Consider the following 20406-nt stretch of genomic DNA (forward strand, 5'->3'; position numbering starts at 1 on the left):
GTGTGTGTGACAATCATTGGTACTTTAATCTTTAATCTTAATCTTTATTATTGTAGTATTATGGTTTAGTAAAGCTAAGGATTTTTGTCATTTCTGATCGTTTGTGAGGGCACCAAAAGGACTTCTGTGTGTTTGCGCGTGTTGGACAGCAGCTCGTTGTTGTTTTGGCTTTACAGTACTGTATACCATTTTATATTGTGTTCATAGTGTACGAACCTTCACTAAAATACGGACTACAGTCGAGGCTAGGACCCATTATTCACATTTACATTGTTTCTTATGGAAAAATGTGCTTCACTATACAAACTTTTCAATTTACAAACCCAGTTCAAGAACCAATCAAGTTCGAAAATGGAGGTTACACTGTATTCCGAGTTACAAGCTCGGTCGTGGAACGCAATGTGCTCGTAGATTGAGGTAGCACTGTACAAAACAGCAAAAAGACTTCATAATTACAAATCTATAATCATTTAGATGTTCATCCATTCGCTTCAAGGTGTATCAATTTGATTACTGAGCAAGTCATTCCAGAAATAGTTTAGTTGAACTACGACTCGTTGGCCACTGGACTTTTGACTGGACTACTAGTTCCACTACTTCTAGAGCGCCATAGTTGACCTGACCGGACGTGGACCCCGACTTAAACAAGTTGAAAAACTTATTGGGGTGTTACCATTGAGTGGTCAATTGTAGGGAATATGTACTGTACTGTGCAATCTGCTAATAAAAGTGTCAATCAATCAAAACCTTGTGAAGTAGTAGGTGACCACAGCACCAGCGATGCTCATCTGCTGGAAGGCAAAGATGAACTCGCTGATCCAAATCAGCCCCACAGCGTGATACCACACCAAGTACTGAGCAGGTCCGCTTATCTGGTATTCCACCAAGTTGGTGGAGTTGTTCTTCACCGCACTTCCTGTGGAGGGAAATCAAATAGATGAACTACCAGATATTTGGTAAAAGGATTATACTTGTATAGCGCTTTTCCACCGCTATTTCCACATTCACCCATTCATACACACATTCACACACTGATGGCGTCCCCAAAGCCATGACATGTAATCGTGTAGCTAAAAGAGCTAAACAAAATGTATGGTACAGGCTCTCACAATAACTCACAGTGCAAACTATAACAATCATAAACATTACCATAAATTCCTGACTATTAACTGCTACTTTTTTCCTGTGTTTTGAACCCTGCGGCTTATAAAACGGTGCGGCTAATTTATAGATGTTTCTTCGCAGACAGCCATAATGCAAAAAGTAAGAAAAACAAACAAGCAAATACACTGAATAGCTGTGTTTTTCTTTGCACTGTGGTGCCATCTTATGGACGAGTTTGCTCACTGCAGCGCCGCATTGCTCTTCTGTTTAGACCAGAGCTTTCAACCGGAAGTACAAGTGCCGTTCAGTCTTCTATTCGTCCATAGTGTCACAAACCTGGGGGTAAAGTTCGACTCAGATTTTAAATTCGAAAAACAAATCAGCAGCGTCGTACAAAAAAGCTTTTATCAATTACGCCAAATAGCGAAAGTGAAAGCGCTTCTATCAGGACATGATCTCGAGAAATTAATCCACGCCTTTATCTCGACTCGTTTAGACTACTGCAATGCCCTGTATGTAGGCATTAGCCAGGCCTGCAGCTCGTGCACAACTCTGCTGCTCGTCTGCTAACACAGACCCGCAGACGTGAGCACATCACCCCTATATTAGCGTCCCTTCACTGGCTCCCTGTGCGTTACAGAATCAATTTTAAACTCCTTTTATTTGTTTTTAAATGTCTAAACAACCTCGCGCCAACATATCTCTCCGACCTCCTTCAGCCTTACTGCCCCACCCGATCCCTAAGATCAGCCGATCAGCTGCTACTGACGGTCCCGGACACAAGGCTGAAGCTTAGAGGTGACAGAGCTTTCGCCGCTGCTGCTCCCAAGCTCTGGAACGACCTACCTCTGAGTGTTAGACAAGCCTCCTCTCTTCCTGTTTTTAAATCACTCTTAAAAACATACTTTTATTCCATGGCTTTTAACACTGAGTGATACACATCCTGCAATGGCGCCCCATAATACACCTGCTGTCAACCTGTTTTTATGTTTTTATATTTTATTTATTTATTTTTTATCGTGTTCTGTTTGTGTTGTGTTGTGTTTGCTCGGTTCTCGTATTATTTTTAACCTCCCCATTGTACAGCACTTTGGCTACCCCTGTGGTAAATTTTAAATGTGCTTTATAAATAAAGTTGATTTGATTTGATTTGATAGTGTTTCTACTCGTATGGATTCTTCATTCATCACCCCAAGCAACGTTTTGTAAGTATTACAATATAACTAAAACAATTCTTACCTACTAAACCGCCCCATTTGTGATGTTTGCAGGAGTGTTTTCATGCATATTTGTACATGCCATCGTAATTTAATGAAGCTAGTGTCATTAGCATTGGCTAATATGCTCTCACGAGTTTCCGAGTGTCTGTGTTAGTATTATTAACTTGCAATGGCATTCTTTTTCTATTGTTTCAGTTTTGTAAATTCCCCAAAACGTCACAGTGGAGTTATTGAGTCGGTTTAGCTGATTGAAGAGCTACCTTGTGGGTCCATGACCATGACTTCTGTTTTGTTTGATCAACCGTTTTCCTGCTGTGTCACAGACACCATTTGGAAACAATTAAGGTATGTAAATAAACATTTACAAAATATTTCTATGTAAATAACTCATTTCACAACGTATATATCTGCGGCTTAAAGTCCGGTGCGGCTAATATATTGAAAAATACTTTTAAAAATATGTTAATATTTTGTACAAGCAGAATTTGCAATACAGCCTTTGTGTTGTCTCTTACTAGACTGCACATGTGCATCTAATGTACTATGCCATGTACAATGAAGCTATACAATTGTTATTATAAATTCATGAATGCTTTCAAGTTGAGAATAAGAACTAACTGCAGATTAGAGATGTGGGAGATGAGAAGAGAGAAGGTTCTTTGACTGCACCCTCCTACTGTACACCACGGGACTGCCACAAGATTCCGGATGTGGGTGTGAAGTCACGCCACGAAAATCCGCACAAAATGCAACGAGAGAAACCTGACCACTGTCAAATTGTCAAGCTGCCACAACCGCAGCACGCACTTTTTATACGGAGTGTTCAACTTGTGAGTGGAAGGTGCAATTCCACCTGACATGCCGAGGAGCAGGAGCACAGCCAGCCAGTAGACCCAGAAGAGGATGAGGCAGAGGAAGGTCCAAAAAGGCTGCAGGACCAGCAGAGGGATATGGATGAAGACTTTTCCGGCAACATGGAACAGCGAAATTGTCAGCGCCACACGCTTCCTCATGATGACCATGACGAGCAGGAGAACCACCTGAAGGAAGGGTCAGGGTGTGTTACACAAGCAGGACTACAAAGTCGCACATCACTCAAAACATCAGCAGTCAGTTGTAGTTTTAGTTGAGTCTTTATTTGAAGGGACAATGCACAGAAACATTACGCTCAAAGACAGATATGTTCTGTACCAGATTATAGCTAAATAGCTCATTTCCATCTGCAGTTCTTAGTAAAAATAGACCGATATCGTTTTTTCAGGGCCGATACCGATACCAATCATCAGTAGTCAAGGAGGCCTACGTATGACCGATATATGAAGCCGATATATACCGTAATTTCCGGACTATAAGCCGCTACTTTTTCCCCTCGTTCTGGTCCCTGCGGCTTATACAAAGGTGCGGCTTATTTACGGCCTGTTCTTCTCCGACACCGACGAAGAGGATTTCGGTGGTTTTAGTACACAGGAGGAAGACGATGACACAATGATTAAAGACTGACTTTTCATATACGGGTAGGCTGGTTATTTTGATAACGTACAGGCGAGCACTTTGTATTACTTTGCAGCATTGTATTATTTGTACTCTGCACGAATGCTGTTCGCCATGTCAAAGATGTGAAAGTTTGATTGAATGATTGAAAGATTTATTGTTAATAAATGGGACGCTTTGCGTTCCCAAACAGTCATCTCTGTCCCGACAATCCCCTCCGTGGTAGCAGGAACCCCTATATACTACGCTAATTATACATCAGAACCCTGCGGCTTATAGTCGGGTGCGGCTTATATATGGAGCGATCTGTATTTTCCCCTAAATTTAGCTGGTGCGGCTTATAGTCAGGTGCGGCTTATAGTCCGGTGCGTCTTATAGTCCGGAAATTACGGTATATATATTTTTTTTTTTTCTCCCCCCCCCCCCCCCCGATTGTTTACCTGTATCTCACCTTTTTTGTAAGGGGCGCCAGAAGTTGGCAGACCCGACAGCGATCCTGTTCTGTCTCCCCGTAATGTTTGTCTGATCTTGAACGGGATTGTGCTGAAAATTGTAATTTCCCCTCGGAGATTAATAAAGTATTTCTGATTCTGATTCTGATATTCATTTGCAGTAAAATGTATTTAAACATGAATAGTATACATCAGTAAACAGCTGGATAAGGCTTTAAGTAGTTTTTTCAAACATTTTTTTAAGAAACGTTGGACCAGTAGCGACAAAATATTGAATTATGCGGCGCTAATGTTGTGGTTAATTTATCAACAAAAAACATCAGGAGATTTCACAAACACCTTAATTACGTGTGTCTGATGAGCATCGTCATTTGCATTTCAAAATCTCTTGGAAATTGGTAAAAAAAATATATGGCATTTCTCTACATCACAATAACTAGCCATCTACTCAATTTTATACAATTTTACAACAGTTTATGGATTTAATTAATTGCTTGTGAGGAACCCTGAAATATTGCCAACATTTGTATAAAAACAATTCTGGGCTCCATCACGTAGATTATAGTTGAGACAATTTTCCGTGGGGCGGTATAACTCGGTTCGTAAAGTAGCCGTGCCAGCAACTTGAGGGTTCCAGGTTCAATCCCCGCATCTGCCAACCTAGTCACAGCTGTTGTGTCCTTGGGAAAGACACTTGACCCACCTGCTCCTAGTGCAACCCACATTGGTTTAAAAATGTAACTTAGATATTGGCTTTCACTATGGAAAGCGCTTTAAGTCACTAGAAAAAGGTGCTATATAAATATAATTCACTTTACTTCACTTCAAGATGGCTGATATAATTTCTTCCTGGATGTTGCAAAAAGTACGAGAATGTGTGAGCTGCTGCCTGCTCTTTACTTGTATAATAAACTCTTATTTTTCAAGATATTCACACAAAGTTTAGATTTTTGGCAGAGATATATTTTCTGTTGTCTTCATGTCCATCCACCGCGTTGTTATTTGATTAAATCACGGACATGAAACTGGCGGTGCTCCTTTAATGAGCTTACACCAAGTACGGCTCTTGTAGACCAAGTACAAGAGCCGTACATAGTTGATACTACAATGATTATATTGATATTTTTTACAGTCACAAAATCTTTCGTCTAGGTTTATTGTTTATAAAGTCAGTAAATATGTCCCTGGACACAAGAGAACTTTAATTATGACCAATGTATGACCTTTTAACCACTTGGTATTGGATCAATACCCAAATGTGTGGTATCATCCAAAACTAATGTCAAGTATCAAAGAAGAGAAGAATAAGTGATTATTACATTTGAACAGAAGTGTAGGTAGAACATGTTAAAAGAGAAAATAAGCAGATATTAACAGTAAATGAACAAGTACATTAATAATCAATTTTTACAGTTTGTCCCTCATAATGTGTACAAAATAATAGGTGTATAAATGACACAATATGTTACTGCATAGACTAATTAGGAGTCTTTGTTTGTTTACTTACTACTAAAGGACAAGTTGTCTAGTTTGGTCACTATTTTATTTAAGGACTACATTGTTCTTCAATTGAAATAAGAAACATATGTTTAATGTATCATAAGATTTTATGTTGAAATAAAGCCAATAATGACATTTATTTGTGGTTGAAAAGTATGGAAAGGTATCGAAATACATTTTGTTACCGGTACCAAAACATTGATATTGGGACAAGCCTACTATTTACTTCACAAATTATTGTTTTCTTTAAATACTACATACTGCTACATACTGTATGTGTATATATATTGTATCTGCTGATTCAGTTATATTGTAGTAGTATCGTAGTAAAAAAGCCCCATACCGATACACGTCTAAATGCCAATTATCGGCAACTATTATCGGTTGGGTCGATTTCTAATCTGCAGGGAAGAAACTGAAAGCAGATGGTAATGAGATCCAATATAAAATCTGCAACAAATGAAACTGAGTTTTTTACTAATGCTGTCAAATCATTATCATGTGATGTATGAAACACTGCTACACTGCAAAAAGTGAAATCTAAGTAAGATGAAATATCTCAAATAAGGTGATATTTGCTTATTTTCTGTCTGATAAGATCATTCTTCTCACTAAGCAGATTTGATGTTAGAGTGTTTTACTTGTTTGAAGGGTTTTGCTCCTAAATGATCTCAGTAAGATATTACAGCTTGTTGCTGAGATTTGATGAGCTATATTGAGTAAAACATGCTGGAAACTAGAATATCAAGTGTTGCAAAGCTGTGTCATCAACACTCACAAGTATAAAACTGCTTTTTCAAAGTAATGTAATTTCTCATTTTACGCATGAAATAAAAAATCATGACTTTGACACAATTGTGTCTCATAATTAAAACAGATGACAGCCAAATGGACTTTGCTGTTTTATTTCCAATGAAACAATAGAAAATAGGTACTCATATAGTAGTACAGTTGGCACAGTACAGTAAACTGACAGTTAATATTTAAACATTTAACATTTCTAACAATTTTGAACAGAAATAGTTCATGCACATTCAGATGAATTCTTCAAAACTACTATGAAAAATTTTTTTGTCCGGGGTTCCGGGCTGTATATACCGTAATTTCCGGACTATAAGCCGCTACTTTTTCCCCTCGTTCTGGTCCCTGCGGCTTATACAAGGGTGCGGCTTATTTACGGCCTGTTCTTCTCCGACACCGACGAAGAGGATTTCGGTTGTTTTAGTACGCAGGAGGAAGACGATGACACAATGATTAAAGACTGACTTTTCATATACCAGTAGGCTGGTTATTTTGATAACGTACAGGCGAGCACTTTGTATTACTTTGCACCGTTGTATTATTTGTACTCTGCATGAATGCTGTTCGCCATGTCAAAGATGTGAAAGTTTGATTGAATGATTGAAAGATTTATTGTTAATAAATGGGACGCTTTGCGTTCCCAAACAGTCATCTCTGTCCCGACAATCCCCTCCGTGGTAGCAGGAACCCCTATATACTACGGTAATTACACATCAAAACCCTGCGGCTTATAGTCGGGTGCGGCTTATATATGGATCAATCTGTATTTTCCCCTAAATTTAGCTGGTGCGGCTTATAGTCAGGTGCGGCTTATAGTCCGGAAATTACGGTATGCGCACTAATTGACCGAAAGAGCACGCACTTGGCGCAATGATGTCATGTTGTCGATGGGAAAATGCATTTTTAGACCATATGATTTGCCTGAGCGGCTAGGAGACCCCGAGAGTAACAAGCGCTTGCCTTTTTGTCTTTCCATTAAGAACAATAAATTAGTTTTTAGTATAAGTAAATGTAATGGCGAGCGCATATCATTATGTCAAGATAATGGCACTAGCATTTACTTCATTTAAGAATATTTTTCAACATATTGAGCATAAAGTTCTCATATTTATTTTTTTTACCAAGAAAAGTGCACTTGTTATTAGTGAGAATATACTTATTTTAAGCTATTTTTGGCTTCATTGAAATTAGCTAATTTGACTTGTTTTGGAAAGTCTTGACAAGCCGAATGTTCTTGTTCTATTGGCAGATCATTTTGCTTAGTTCAAATAAAATACCCCTCATTTTTGTTTTTCTTGTTTTTGAACACTGACTTTTGCAGTGTATTGAGCAGCAGCATACTGAGACCTACCGTGAAAACTGTAGCAAAGATGGCGTACACCAGGAGTGCCTTCACGTTGTCACTTGCCACTTCTCTCCCAAAGACGGAGGCAGTGTTGTTTTTCAGCGCTTTCCTGTGGTCCGCATACAGCCACCAGAGGACGCCTGTTCCCACTGCAGAACAAACATGTCAAGTGTTTTGCAGCACAATTGGTCCTAAAGAGCAGTGCTGTTGCTGCCAGTCACCTATGGTGCCAATGACGGTGAGGATAGTGATGATCCACACCATCACTTTGGAGATGTAGCGGATGACCACCATCATCAGCAAGGAGAGAACTGTAAAAAAGATCAAGTTTTTGGAACAATAGTACGTAATGAACCAGACTCGTTGGTACTGTGTCGCACCTAAGGACAGCACGCAGAGTCCCACAATGATGTCCTTGCTGGCCATCACTCCCGCCACCACTCGCTGCACCACGCTGTTGTCACTCACTAAGTTGAAGAAGGAGAGGGCCAGCTCTGCATAGCAGCTGATGTTCACTGGGACACAACGATGGGACAGCGACACGGACTTACTGAAGAGAAGAATCCCAGTTAGCTTGTTCTTTTGTAACCATCATTGAGAGAACATCTTAAAGCAGGGGTCACCAACGCGGTGCCCGCGGGCACCAGGTAGCCCGTAAGGACCAGATGAGTCGCCCGCTGGCCTGTTCTAAAAATAGCTCAAATAGCAGCACTTACCAGTGAGCTGCCTCTATTTTTTAAATTGTATTTATTTACTAGCAAGCTGGTCTCACTTTGCCCGACATTTTTAATTCTAAGAGAGACAAAACTCAAATAGAATTTGAAAATCCAAGAAAATATTTTAAAGACTTGGTCTTCACTTGTTTAAATACATTGATTCATTTTTTTACTTTACTTCTTATAACTTTCAGAAAGACAATTTTAGAGAAAAAATGATTTTAGGATTTTTAAACACATATACATTTTTACCTTTTAAATTCCTTCCTCTTCTTTCCTGACAATGTAAATCAATGTTCAAGTAATTTTTTTTTTTTTATTGTAAAGAATAATAAATACATTTTAATGTAATTCTTCATTTTAGCTTCTGTTTTTTCAACAAAGAATATTTGTGAAATATTTCTTCAAACTTATTATGATTAAAATTCAAAAAAAATATTCTGGCAAATCTAGAAAATCTGTAGAATCAAATTTAAATCTTATTTCAAAGTCTTTTGAATTTATTTTAAAATTTTTGTTCTGGAAAATCTAGAAGAAATAATGATTTGTCTGTTAGAAATATAGCTTGGTCCAATTTGTTATATACTCTAACAAAGTGTAGATTGGATTTTAACCTATTTAAAACATGTCATCAAAATTCTAAAATTAATCTTAATCAGGAAAAATTACTAATGATGTTCCATAAATTCTTTTTTTTATTTTTTCAAAAAGATTCGAATTAGCTATTTTTTCTCTTCTTTTTTTCGGTTGAATTTTGAATTTTAAAGAGTCGAAATTGAAGATAAACTATGTTTCAAAATTTAATTGTAATTTTTTCGTGTTTTCTCCTCTTTTAAACCGTTCAATTAAGTGCAAATATCATTAATTATTAATAACAACATAGAGTTAAAGGTAAATTGAGCCAATTGGCTATTTCTGGCAATTTATTTAAGTGTGTATCAAACTGGTAGCCCTTCGCATTAATCACTACCCAAGAAGTAGCTCTTGCTTTCAAAAAGGTTGGTGACCCCTGTCTTAAAGCGTGGCTACCTCCGTGAAACAGGGAGCTTGGGACATTTCGTAAGTCGTTCCGAGTGGCTGGGATATCTCGATGGAGTAATATCGTAGCTGCAGAGCGCAGATCCTTTCACAAAAACAAGAATGACATGATCAGTTGCATTTGAAATGAAAACACAAATTATACTGAGATATTTAAAGGGGTATTATTATGATTTTTACCCTACAGTTAAACCACTTCCTTGTGGTCTACATCAGTGTTTTTCAACCTTTTTTGAGTCAAGGCACATTTTTTTCATTAAAAAAATGATAGGCACACCATAAGCAGAAATCATTAAAAAAAATTAAACTCAGTTGACAGTAAAAAGTCGTTGTCACAATTGTTGGATATGACTTTAAAGCATAGTCAAGCATGCATCACTATAGCTCTTGTCTCAAAGTAGGTGTCACATCACACCCTGACTTATTTTTGTGTTTTTCTGTGGGTAGTGTTTTAGTTCTTGTCTTGCGCTCCTATTTTGGTGGCTTTTTCTCTTTTTTTGGTATTTTCCTGTAGCAGTTTCATGTCTTCCTTTGAGCGATATTTCCCGCATCTACTTTGTTTTAGCAATCAAGAATATTTCAGTTGTTTTTATCCTTCTTTGTGGGGACATTGTTGATTGTCATGTCATGTTCGGATGTACTTTGTGGACGCCATCTTTGCTCCACAGTAAGTCTTTGCTGTCGTCCAGCATTCTGTTTTTGTTTACTTTGCAGCCAGTTCAGTTTTAGTTCCGTTCTGCGTAGCCTTCCCTAAGCTTCAATGCCTTTTCTTAGGGGCACTCACCTTTTGTTTTTTTTTGGTTTAAGCATTAGACATCTTTTTACCTGCACACTGCCTCCCGCTGTTTCCGACATCTACAAAGCAATTAGCTACCGGCTGCCACCTACTGATATGGAAGGGTATTACACAATTACTCTGCCTATCTCCAGACAGTACAGACACTCAACAACAACACATCATTTGCAGACTATAATTACTGGCTTGCAAAAAATATTTTTAACCCAAATAGGTGAAATTAGATAATCCAGACTGTATCTCACGAGTGTGCTAGTGTGCCGCGGCACAGTGGTTGAAAAACACTGGTCTACATAACGTGTCATGGTGGTTCTTTGGGCTAAATCTTGCATGGATGATATTTTACAGACTGTCTTTAAGCTGCTTTCTGACCGTCTCATCCAGAATGTGCCTTCAACCATGTTGTAGTTTTTACAACTTCCATATTGAGTCTACTGCCAATAGAAGTTCAAACTACTCACTACTTTGTAGGGCTGTGAATCTTTGGGCACCACACGATTCGCTCCAATTCTTGGAGTTAATGATTCCATTCAAAACGATTCTCGATTCAAAATCAATACTTTTTGAACAACACTGGGTGGGTGCCAGTTCTATGATGAACTACATTCCTCCATAGAATACATAAACAGCTCTATTAAATGGCTATATTACTTTAAAGAAAACAGATTTTGATTTTAGAAACAATTTACCCAAACATTTAATAAAGTCAAATACAAATATGGCAAGAGAATCATACACTTTTTTTTTTCTAAAGTAAATCTGTGAGATCATCTACATCAACAATACGATCTGCCTGAGTGGCTGCATAGGACAGATTTCAATAAATAATACCGTATTTTTCGGATTATAAATCGCTCCGGAGTATAAATCGCACCCGCCGAAAATGCATAATGAAGAAGGAAAAAAACATATATAAGTCGCACTGGAGTATAAGTCGCATTTTTTTTCAAATTGCCCTTTGAAAGGCAATTTAAAATGTCTAAAGAATAGTGAACAACAGGCTGAATAAGTGTACGTTATATGAGGCATAAATAACCAACTGCTATGTTAACGTAACATATTATGGTAAGAGTCATTCAAATAACTATAACATATAGAACATGCTATACGTTTACCAAACAATCTGTCACTCTTAATCGCTAAATCCCATGAAATCTTCTTCCTCTGTGTCGCTTCTAAACAACTCTGCCAACTCCAAAGGTAGACAATGCGCCGCTTCCTCTTCTATAAATAATAATATTTGATATTTTACGGTAATGTGTTAATAATTTCACACATAAATCGCTTCAGAGTATAAATCGCACCCCCGGCCAAACTATGAAAAAAACTGCGATTTATAATCCGAAAAATACGGTAAAAATAAAAAAATGCTTTTTTTTTTTTGTAATCTATTTTTTTTATAAATCAATTAGGAATCCTTACAAATAATAATCAAATAAATAATAAATAAATAAATAAATAATAAATCAAAAATCTATTTTTTTTCACACCCCTACTATTTTATATTATGAAGTCTTTCAACACACTTTTTGGGAACTGCCAAGCACAGTGGTGTCAGACTTGGAGCAAGATTGGTTAAAGGCCTACTGAAAGCCACTACTAGCGACCACGCAGTCTGATAGTTTATATATCAATGATGAAATCTTAACATTGCAACACATGCCAATACGGCCGGGTTAACTTATAAAGTGACATTTTAAAATTCCCGCCACACTTCCGGTTGAAAAACTCCTTTGGATATGATTTATGCGCGTGACGTCATAAAAGCAACGGAAGTGGTTGGACCCCGTCGGTTCGATAGAAAAGCCTCTTGTTTTCTTTGACAAAATTCCACAGTATTCTGGACATCTGTGTTGGTGAATCTTTTGCAATTTGTTTAATGAACAATGGAGGCTGCAAAGAAGAACGTTGTAGGTGGGATCGATCGGTGTATTAGCGGCTAAGTACAATACTTACAGCAACACAACAAGGACTACTTACTACGCCTAGCCGATGCTTGCCGCCAAACCCACAGATGAAGTCCTTCGTCGCGCCGTTGATCGCTGGAACGCAGGCGAGCACGGCTGTTGATGGGAAGATGAGGGCTGGCTGGCGTAGGTGGAGCGCTAATGTTTTTATCATAGTTCTGTGAGGTCCGGTTGCTAAGTTGCTAAATTAGCCTTAGCGTCGTTAGCAACAGCATAGTTAAGCCTTACCAGGCTGAGAATTTTTAACCGTGTAGTTACATGTACATGGTTTAATAGTGTTGTTGGTCTTCTGTCTATCCTTCCAGTCAGGGGTTTATTTATTTTGTTTCTATCTTCATTTGAGAACGATGCTATCACGTTAGCTCAGTAGCTAAGTGTGTCACCGATGTATTGTCTTGGAGATAAAAGTCACTTTAAATGTCCATTTCACATGCTCGACTCTCATTTTCAAGAGGATATAGTATCCGAGGTGGTTTAAAATACAAATCCGTGATCCACAATAGAAAAAGGAGAGAGTACATAGTTCTGTGAGGTCCGGTTGCTAAGTTGCTAAATCCACAATAGAAAAAGGAGAGTGTGGAATCCAATGAGCCAGCTTGTACCTAAGTTACGTCCATCACTGCCTCTCAAGTCCTTCACTGTAACGTTCCTCATCTACGAATCTTTCATCCTGGCTCAAATTAATGGGGTAATCGTCACTTTCTCGGTCCGAATCTCTCTCGCTCCGTTGTAAACAACGGGGAATTGTGAGGAATACTAGCTCCTGTGACGTCACGCTACTTCCGGTACAGGCAAGGCCTTTTTTTTATCAGCGAGCAAAAGTTGCGAACTTTATTGTCGATTTTCTCTACTAAATCCTTTCAGCAAAAATATGGCAATATCGCAAAATGATCAAGTATGACACATAGAATGGATCTGCTATCCCCGTTTAAATTTTAAAAAATCATTTCAGTAGGCCTTTAAAAAACGTTCTCATATGTGATTGAACATTTGTCCAATAATTATAAGTCATTTTGAACACAAACAACATCTGTAATGTCATTTGTCTGTTTGACCGTCAAATAATTGTGTCTTGAGTTTGTGTTCTCACCATTATTCAGAGCAAACTGCTTTAAATCATTGTGCGTCTTCAGTTCGGCATCAGGACATTTTGCTACACACAAGGAAATGCTCTTCATCTTCCTGTTAATGAAGTCAATGTTGCAGGGGTCCAGAAAGAACACATACCTAGGGGACATACAGAAAAACACATGTTTGTGTCATGAAAACCCACGTAAGTGATTGAAACAGAAGCCGTTCAGTGGTCAGAATGTACGGCAGGACTTTCCAGTGAGGGCAGAAAATGAAATACGTTGACATTTGCTTCCAAGGGTGCACAGTTGTCTCTTTGTAGCAGACAAGCCGCGGTGGCGAATGGAGCGCCAGTAAAGCATGAGCCATTGTTTGAGCGTGTAGGCTGCAGGCTGCTGGAAAGCCAGCATGCAGACCATGGCAACAATAACCTTAACACACTTGAGCAAGAGTTAAAGGAGATGTGGATATAGAATGTGAAGAATGTGAGCGAGAGCACAAAAAACAAGCGTGACGCCCTGAAGGCTGCTTTACTGACAAATGAGTCCAAGCAAGCCTGGGAATATTTGCAGCAAGGCCAGTCAATCACAATGAAAAAGCTAAAATGAGACTACTGTAAGCTTTAAACCAGGGGTTTCCAACCCCCGGGCCAAGTGCGGCCCACCGCCGTCTTTAATTTGGACTGCGAGATGGGACGGGTTCAATAAACAATGGTGGGGAGCGGTGTATTCTTATCATATACAAATAGCCAGGTGTCTGATATCTGCCATTTTGTTGCCCAACCCAAGTACCACAATTGTTAAAAACAGCACATCGTTTACCTATACAACCCAATCCCAACAACCTTCTCGAGTCCTGGTGCAGAAAGAAAAGAGAAAAAAAAACAGCACAAAAAGGTAATAAATATGGTTACACATAACACAAGCTGTTATGTGTAACCATAGATATTGTAAAAAAAATGTCAGATCAACATACAAAAATCCAAATGACACCCATTTAAATCCACTGCAAGGGATGATGCGGAAAATGCAAAACATTCTCTCTACATTTATTCATGTTTGGCACATTTTAGCTGCACGAGATTTCTGATTGATTAAAAAACATCGAGGAGGTCGTCATGGAAGTAAACAAGGTAGGAGTTGAACTTTCACATATTCTTAATAACTAGTTATAACAATTATATATACATTATATTATTATAATATGCACTCATATACTGTATATATATACACACTACCGTTCAAAAGTTTGGGGTCACCCAAACAATTTAGTGGAATAGCCTTCATTTCTAAGAACAAGAATAGACTGTGGAGTTTCAGATGAAAGTTCTCTTTTTCTGGCCATTTTGAGCGTTTAATTGACCCCACAAATGTGATGCTCCAGAAAGTCAATCTGCTCAAAGGAAGGTCAGTTTTGTAGCTTCTGTAAGGAGCTAAAATGTTTTCAGATGTGTGAACATGATTGCACAAGGGTTTTCTAATCATCAATTAGCCTTCTGAGCCAATGAGCAAACACATTGTACCATTAGAACACTGGAGTGATAGTTGCTGGAAATGGGCCTCTATACATCTATGTAGATATTGCACCAAAAAGCAGACATTTGCAGCTAGAATAGTCATTTACCACATTAGCAATGTATAGAGTGTATTTCTTTCAAGTTAAGACTAGTTTAAAGTTATCTTCATTGAAAAAAAGGACATTTCAATGTGACCCCAAACTTTTGAACGGTAGTATATATATATATATATATATATATATATATATATATATATATATATATATATATATATATATATATATATATATATATATATATATATATACACACAGTATGATATATATACATTAGGGCTGCAACTAACAACTAATTTGATAATCGATTAATCTGCCAATTATTACTTCGATTAATAATCGGATATAAGAGACATTTCTATCCTTTCCAGTATTTTATTGAAAAAAAACAGCATACTGGCACCATACTTATTTTGATTATTGTTTCTCAGCTGTTTGTAAATGTTGCAGTTTATAAATAAAGGTTCATAAAAAATAAATAAAAAATAGCCTCTGCGCATGCGCATAGCATAGATCCAACGAATCGATGACTAAATTAATTGCCAACTATTTTTATAATCAATTTTAATCGATTTAATCGATTAGTTGTTGCAGCCCTAATATACATATATATACATATATATATATATACACATATATGTATATATATACACATATATGTATATATACATACATATATACACATACGTATATATAAAAATATACATATATATATATATATATATATGTGTATGTATATATATATATATATATATATATATATATATATATATATATATATATATATATATATATATATATATATATATATATACATATATATACACATATATGTGTATATATATATACACATATATTTTTATATACACATACGTATATATAAAAATATACATATATATATATGTGTATGTGTATGTATATATATATATATATATATATATATATATATATATATATATATATATATATATATATATATATATATATATATATATATATATATATATATATAAGAGATGCGCGGATAGGCAATTATTTCATCCGCAACCGCATCACAAAAGTCGTCATCCACCCGCCATCCACCCGAACCAACATTTTATCAAAACCACACCCACCCACCACCGGCCCGTTGTTATATATTTAATATAGACGATGCAAGGCATTAGTGAGGTTAAAGAATATATGTATGTCATCCCTATTTAAACAAAAATTTAAAAAATAAATAATAATAATTGAATTATAATGAAAATAGACGGTCGCGACAAACAAAGCAGGCTAAATAGCTTTACATTGTAGCCAATCGGAGATGCGCTTCACTTGAAAGCGAGGCCAAATAATGAACACACAGTAGTATATCTCCAATTGAAAAAAAACCCACAATAAACAACGCAATTGCCTTAATTTCTTTGCATTGTAGTGCGCCCAAACAACATGTAACCATCACAATTATTCAGCTGACCGAACTCAATATAGGTTAGACATGGGCTTATTTGGTATAGCCTAGGTAACGTAGACTAATTCCTTTAACATATCCAACCGTATGTCTACTTACTTTTTTTTTTTGTTAGCCACTATGCAGGAATAAAATGGCATCTACAGTGCCAGGATTCAGGCGAGAGCGCCTGGCCTCTAAAATGCGCCCTGCTGCGCTGAAGGAGCTCACTTGCGGCACTCAATTGTTGCTGGGACGCATCGGATTCTCTTTATACATTTACTATGTATATATATTTCCGAATTGGTTCAACCGCCACCCGCCAGAATCTATTTAAAATCTATTTTTTTCGTCATTCATCCGCCCGACTCGCGGATTACCCGCGGACTCCGCGGGTGTGTCCGCAGACCGCGCATCTCTAATATATATATATATATATATATATATATATATATATATATATATATATATATTAGGGGTGTAACGGTACGTGTATTTGTACTGAACCGTTTCGGTACGGGGGTTCCGGTTCGGTTCGGAGGTGTACCGAACAAGTTTCCACACGGACATATTAAGTAGCGTAACGCACGTTGTGTAAACAATGCACACCGTGCCTCGGTGTGCATTGTTTACTCAAAATGCCGGACATTTGAGGCATTTAAGAAACTCGGCCCTGACAGCTCCGCAAAAGAGGACATGTCCGGTGAAAAGAGGACGTATGGTCAGTCTATCCTAGCCCGTTAGCTGCTAGCATGCCACAGTTTCTTAAATGCCTCAAATGTCCGGCATTTTGAGTTAGGGTTGCGTGTATTTTCAATGTACATTCAGGGTTAAGAAGGGGTTAAAAACTAAACAAATTGTGCGCGCAGCAGCATTGGTGAGGGAGGGGCAGAGACAGAGAGAGAGAGTTATGATAAACGTGCATGCGTCGCCAGGCTCTGCTTTTTATCCATAGATTTATCACATTTAATGTTTTATTATCTATAGCAGGGGTGTCAAAAGTGTGCCCCGGAGGCCATTTGCGGCCCACAGCTAATGTTTTAAAGGCCCACGGCACATTCTAAAAATATTACTAAAATAAACAAAAACATAACAAAAGTAAAATAATAAAAAAGCTTAAAGGTTAAATGTAATTTAGAAAAAGTTGCAATGTTGACTAATAAAACAAAGCTGTTTATGTCAATGTTATTATGAATTATTGACCTATGCAAGGTTCCCATTACTTCACATCAAATATTACACTAAGAAAAATATTTTTGCTGGAAGATTTTGCAAATTTGGTAAATAAATAACCCAAAAATGTATATTTTGTTGTTTTCTTACTGTACCAAAAATGAACCGAACCGTGACCTCTAAACCGAGGTACGTACCGAACTCACATTTGTGTGTACCGTTACACCCCTAATGTGAGCAGATCAGGCCCCGAGTGTCCTGCAGGATGAACTCACTTGTTGTCGAGCATGTTCCGGCCACTGAGTTCCACTCCCTGGATCTTGGTGTTGTTGTGACCGCAGACGTTACCGAAGCTGTCGTATCCGTAGACGAGCCGTGTGGTAGCTCCGGTCACGATGGTGAAGCCACAAATGCAAGCCTGCAAAACACAATGGGTAGCATTCAAGGGGCAGCAAATAACCATTTAAATGTTTAGTGGTGCGAGGACAAATTGTGAAGCAAAATTCTAATTAAATCAAGTGGAAATTGATAGAGTATATGAAACTAAATTCTTGGGAATAATAATTGATCATAAATGATGTTGGAAACTGCATATTGAAAATATAAAGGGAAAAATATCCAAATCCATTGCTATTGTTTATAAAGTAAGACACATGCTGAATAAGAAATGTCTGCATATGTTATATTATTCTTTTATTTTCCATATTTAACATATTGTGTTGAAGTTTGGGGAAAGGTTTATAAAACAAACATAGAGCCAATAATTCAATGTCAAAAAAGCGTCATTAGAATAATACACAAAGCGTGCTACTATGAACATACCAATCCATTACTTATAAGTTTTAATTAGGGATGTCCGATAATGGCTTTTTGCCGATATCCGATATGCCGATATTGTCCAACTCTTTAATTACCGATACCGATATCAACCGATACCGATATCAACCGATTTATACAGTCGTGGAATTAACACATTATTATGCCTAATTTGGACAACCAGGTATGGTGAAGATAAGGTACTTTTTAAAAAAATGAATCAAATAAAATAAGATAAATAAATTAAAAACATTTTCTTGAATAAAAAAGAAAGTAAAACAATATAAAAACAGTTACATAGAAACTAGTAATTAATGAAAATTTGTAAAATTAAGTGTTAAAGGTTAGTACTATTAGTGGAGCAGCAGCACGCACAATCATGTGTGCTTACGGACTGTATCCCTTGCAGACTGTATTGATATATATTGATATATAATGAATATTAATAACAGAAAGAAATAACCCTTTTGTGTGAATGAGTGTAAATGGGGGAGGGAGGTTTTTTGGCTTGGTGCACTAATTGTAAGTGTATCTTGTGTTTTTTATGTGGATTTAATAAAAAAAAAAAATTTTTAAATTTAAAAAACGATACTGATAATAAAAAAAACGATACCGATAATTTCCGATATTACATTTTAACGCATTTATCGGCCGATAATATCGGTCTGACATCTCTAGTTTTAATGTGTTCAAATGTTCAGATACTGTGTTTTTAAAAACAATGGAAATGATGTTTGGAGTAAAGAACAACTGCCTTCCAGCTTGTAGCTTATTTACATTAAGAGGACAAATCTATAATTTACAGGGGATATTGTTTTTTGAAATAGGTCAAGTAAGAAGGAATATAAAATACAAATGTATTTCAGTTTTAGGAGTTAAATGGTGGAACAAGCTCAGTGATGAGTTGAAGACATGTACTTGTTTGTTACGCTTGTGAATGTGTGTGTGAATGGGTAAATGTGGAAATACTGTCAAAGCGCTTTGAGTACCTTGAAGGTAGAAAAGCGCTATACAAGTACAACCCATTTAAGAAAACCTTGAAAGGTGAAATAATTGAAAATGATCAAATATAGTAACGATTACTTTCATGCCATTGATTTTTTTAACTTTGATGTTCCAGGTAATCTAATTTTCAGTGAATGTGTAGGATAGGCAAATATAAGCTTTGGCTTCAGCCTATTCCTTTTTACGTCATTCTTTTTCTTTTATTTTCTTTTTGTGTGTAAATGTGTATGATTGTTAAATGTGTATCATCTAAACTGCTCACACAAAATGGTTGATTATATGACCCAAATAAACTTATTTCATTCATTCATGTTTACCTTTTTAAAGCAAAACTACAACAGCAGCAGATGAAACAAACACATGTTTCCATCAGTCCCAACATTTTAAAGACGTAGTAGCACATACACTCAATGGTGCCATGGTGGTTGCTGTGTTACTGTCCAATTGGAAAGGTAAATCATACGCTTTCCCCAACACTCCTTATGTTGCGTGCGCATTAGTAGGGGCGGAGCTTACACGGTGTCGGAGCAGGAAGAGGGCGGGATATAATGCTTGCAGCTGCTTTAAATGCAAGCGCCCTCTAGGCAGCCGCCTAACGGCCGCAAACAGTTCACTAGATGACGTTCATCATGGAAAGGCTTTTTTGCATATGTTGAACATTTGTGTAGCTTTGTCAATCTGTACACGTCAGCGATTTAGAGGTGAGGGAAGCAGCTATCGATTGTTGGAGTAATGGAGTAATCTGTCCTTTAGTTAATCGGAGTGATCGGATAAAAGTGACTTTTATTGCCCCAATGTGTATTAAAAAATAAATAGATGAAATAAATTATTTTTCTGCTAACCATAACCCTGATTTTTTTTCCGCACATGTCTATCTCGTTCCTGTGCATTCTAAATAGCAAACAAC

At 37.1% G+C, this 20406-nt stretch overlaps 1 protein-coding gene across 2 annotated transcripts in view; it reads right to left on the reverse strand.

The window, feature by feature from the left end:
• LOC133633662 (choline transporter-like protein 1) overlaps positions 1 to 20406 on the reverse strand; it is a 33604-nt gene that overhangs the window by 9363 nt on the left and 3835 nt on the right. For both annotated transcript variants that reach the window (XM_062026256.1, XM_062026257.1), the window contains exons 3-10: positions 17954 to 18096; positions 13521 to 13657; positions 9659 to 9752; positions 8294 to 8463; positions 8135 to 8224; positions 7920 to 8062; positions 3178 to 3364; positions 748 to 916 (exon numbers count right to left, since the gene is read on the reverse strand). In XM_062026256.1, coding sequence (XP_061882240.1) covers positions 748 to 916; positions 3178 to 3364; positions 7920 to 8062; positions 8135 to 8224; positions 8294 to 8463; positions 9659 to 9752; positions 13521 to 13657; positions 17954 to 18096 — 1133 coding nt within the window. The remainder of the gene's footprint in view (positions 1 to 747; positions 917 to 3177; positions 3365 to 7919; positions 8063 to 8134; positions 8225 to 8293; positions 8464 to 9658; positions 9753 to 13520; positions 13658 to 17953; positions 18097 to 20406) is intronic.

This window comes from Entelurus aequoreus, linkage group LG18, assembly GCF_033978785.1.
Source record: "Entelurus aequoreus isolate RoL-2023_Sb linkage group LG18, RoL_Eaeq_v1.1, whole genome shotgun sequence".
In the NCBI taxonomy this organism is placed as follows: Eukaryota; Metazoa; Chordata; class Actinopteri; order Syngnathiformes; family Syngnathidae; genus Entelurus; species Entelurus aequoreus.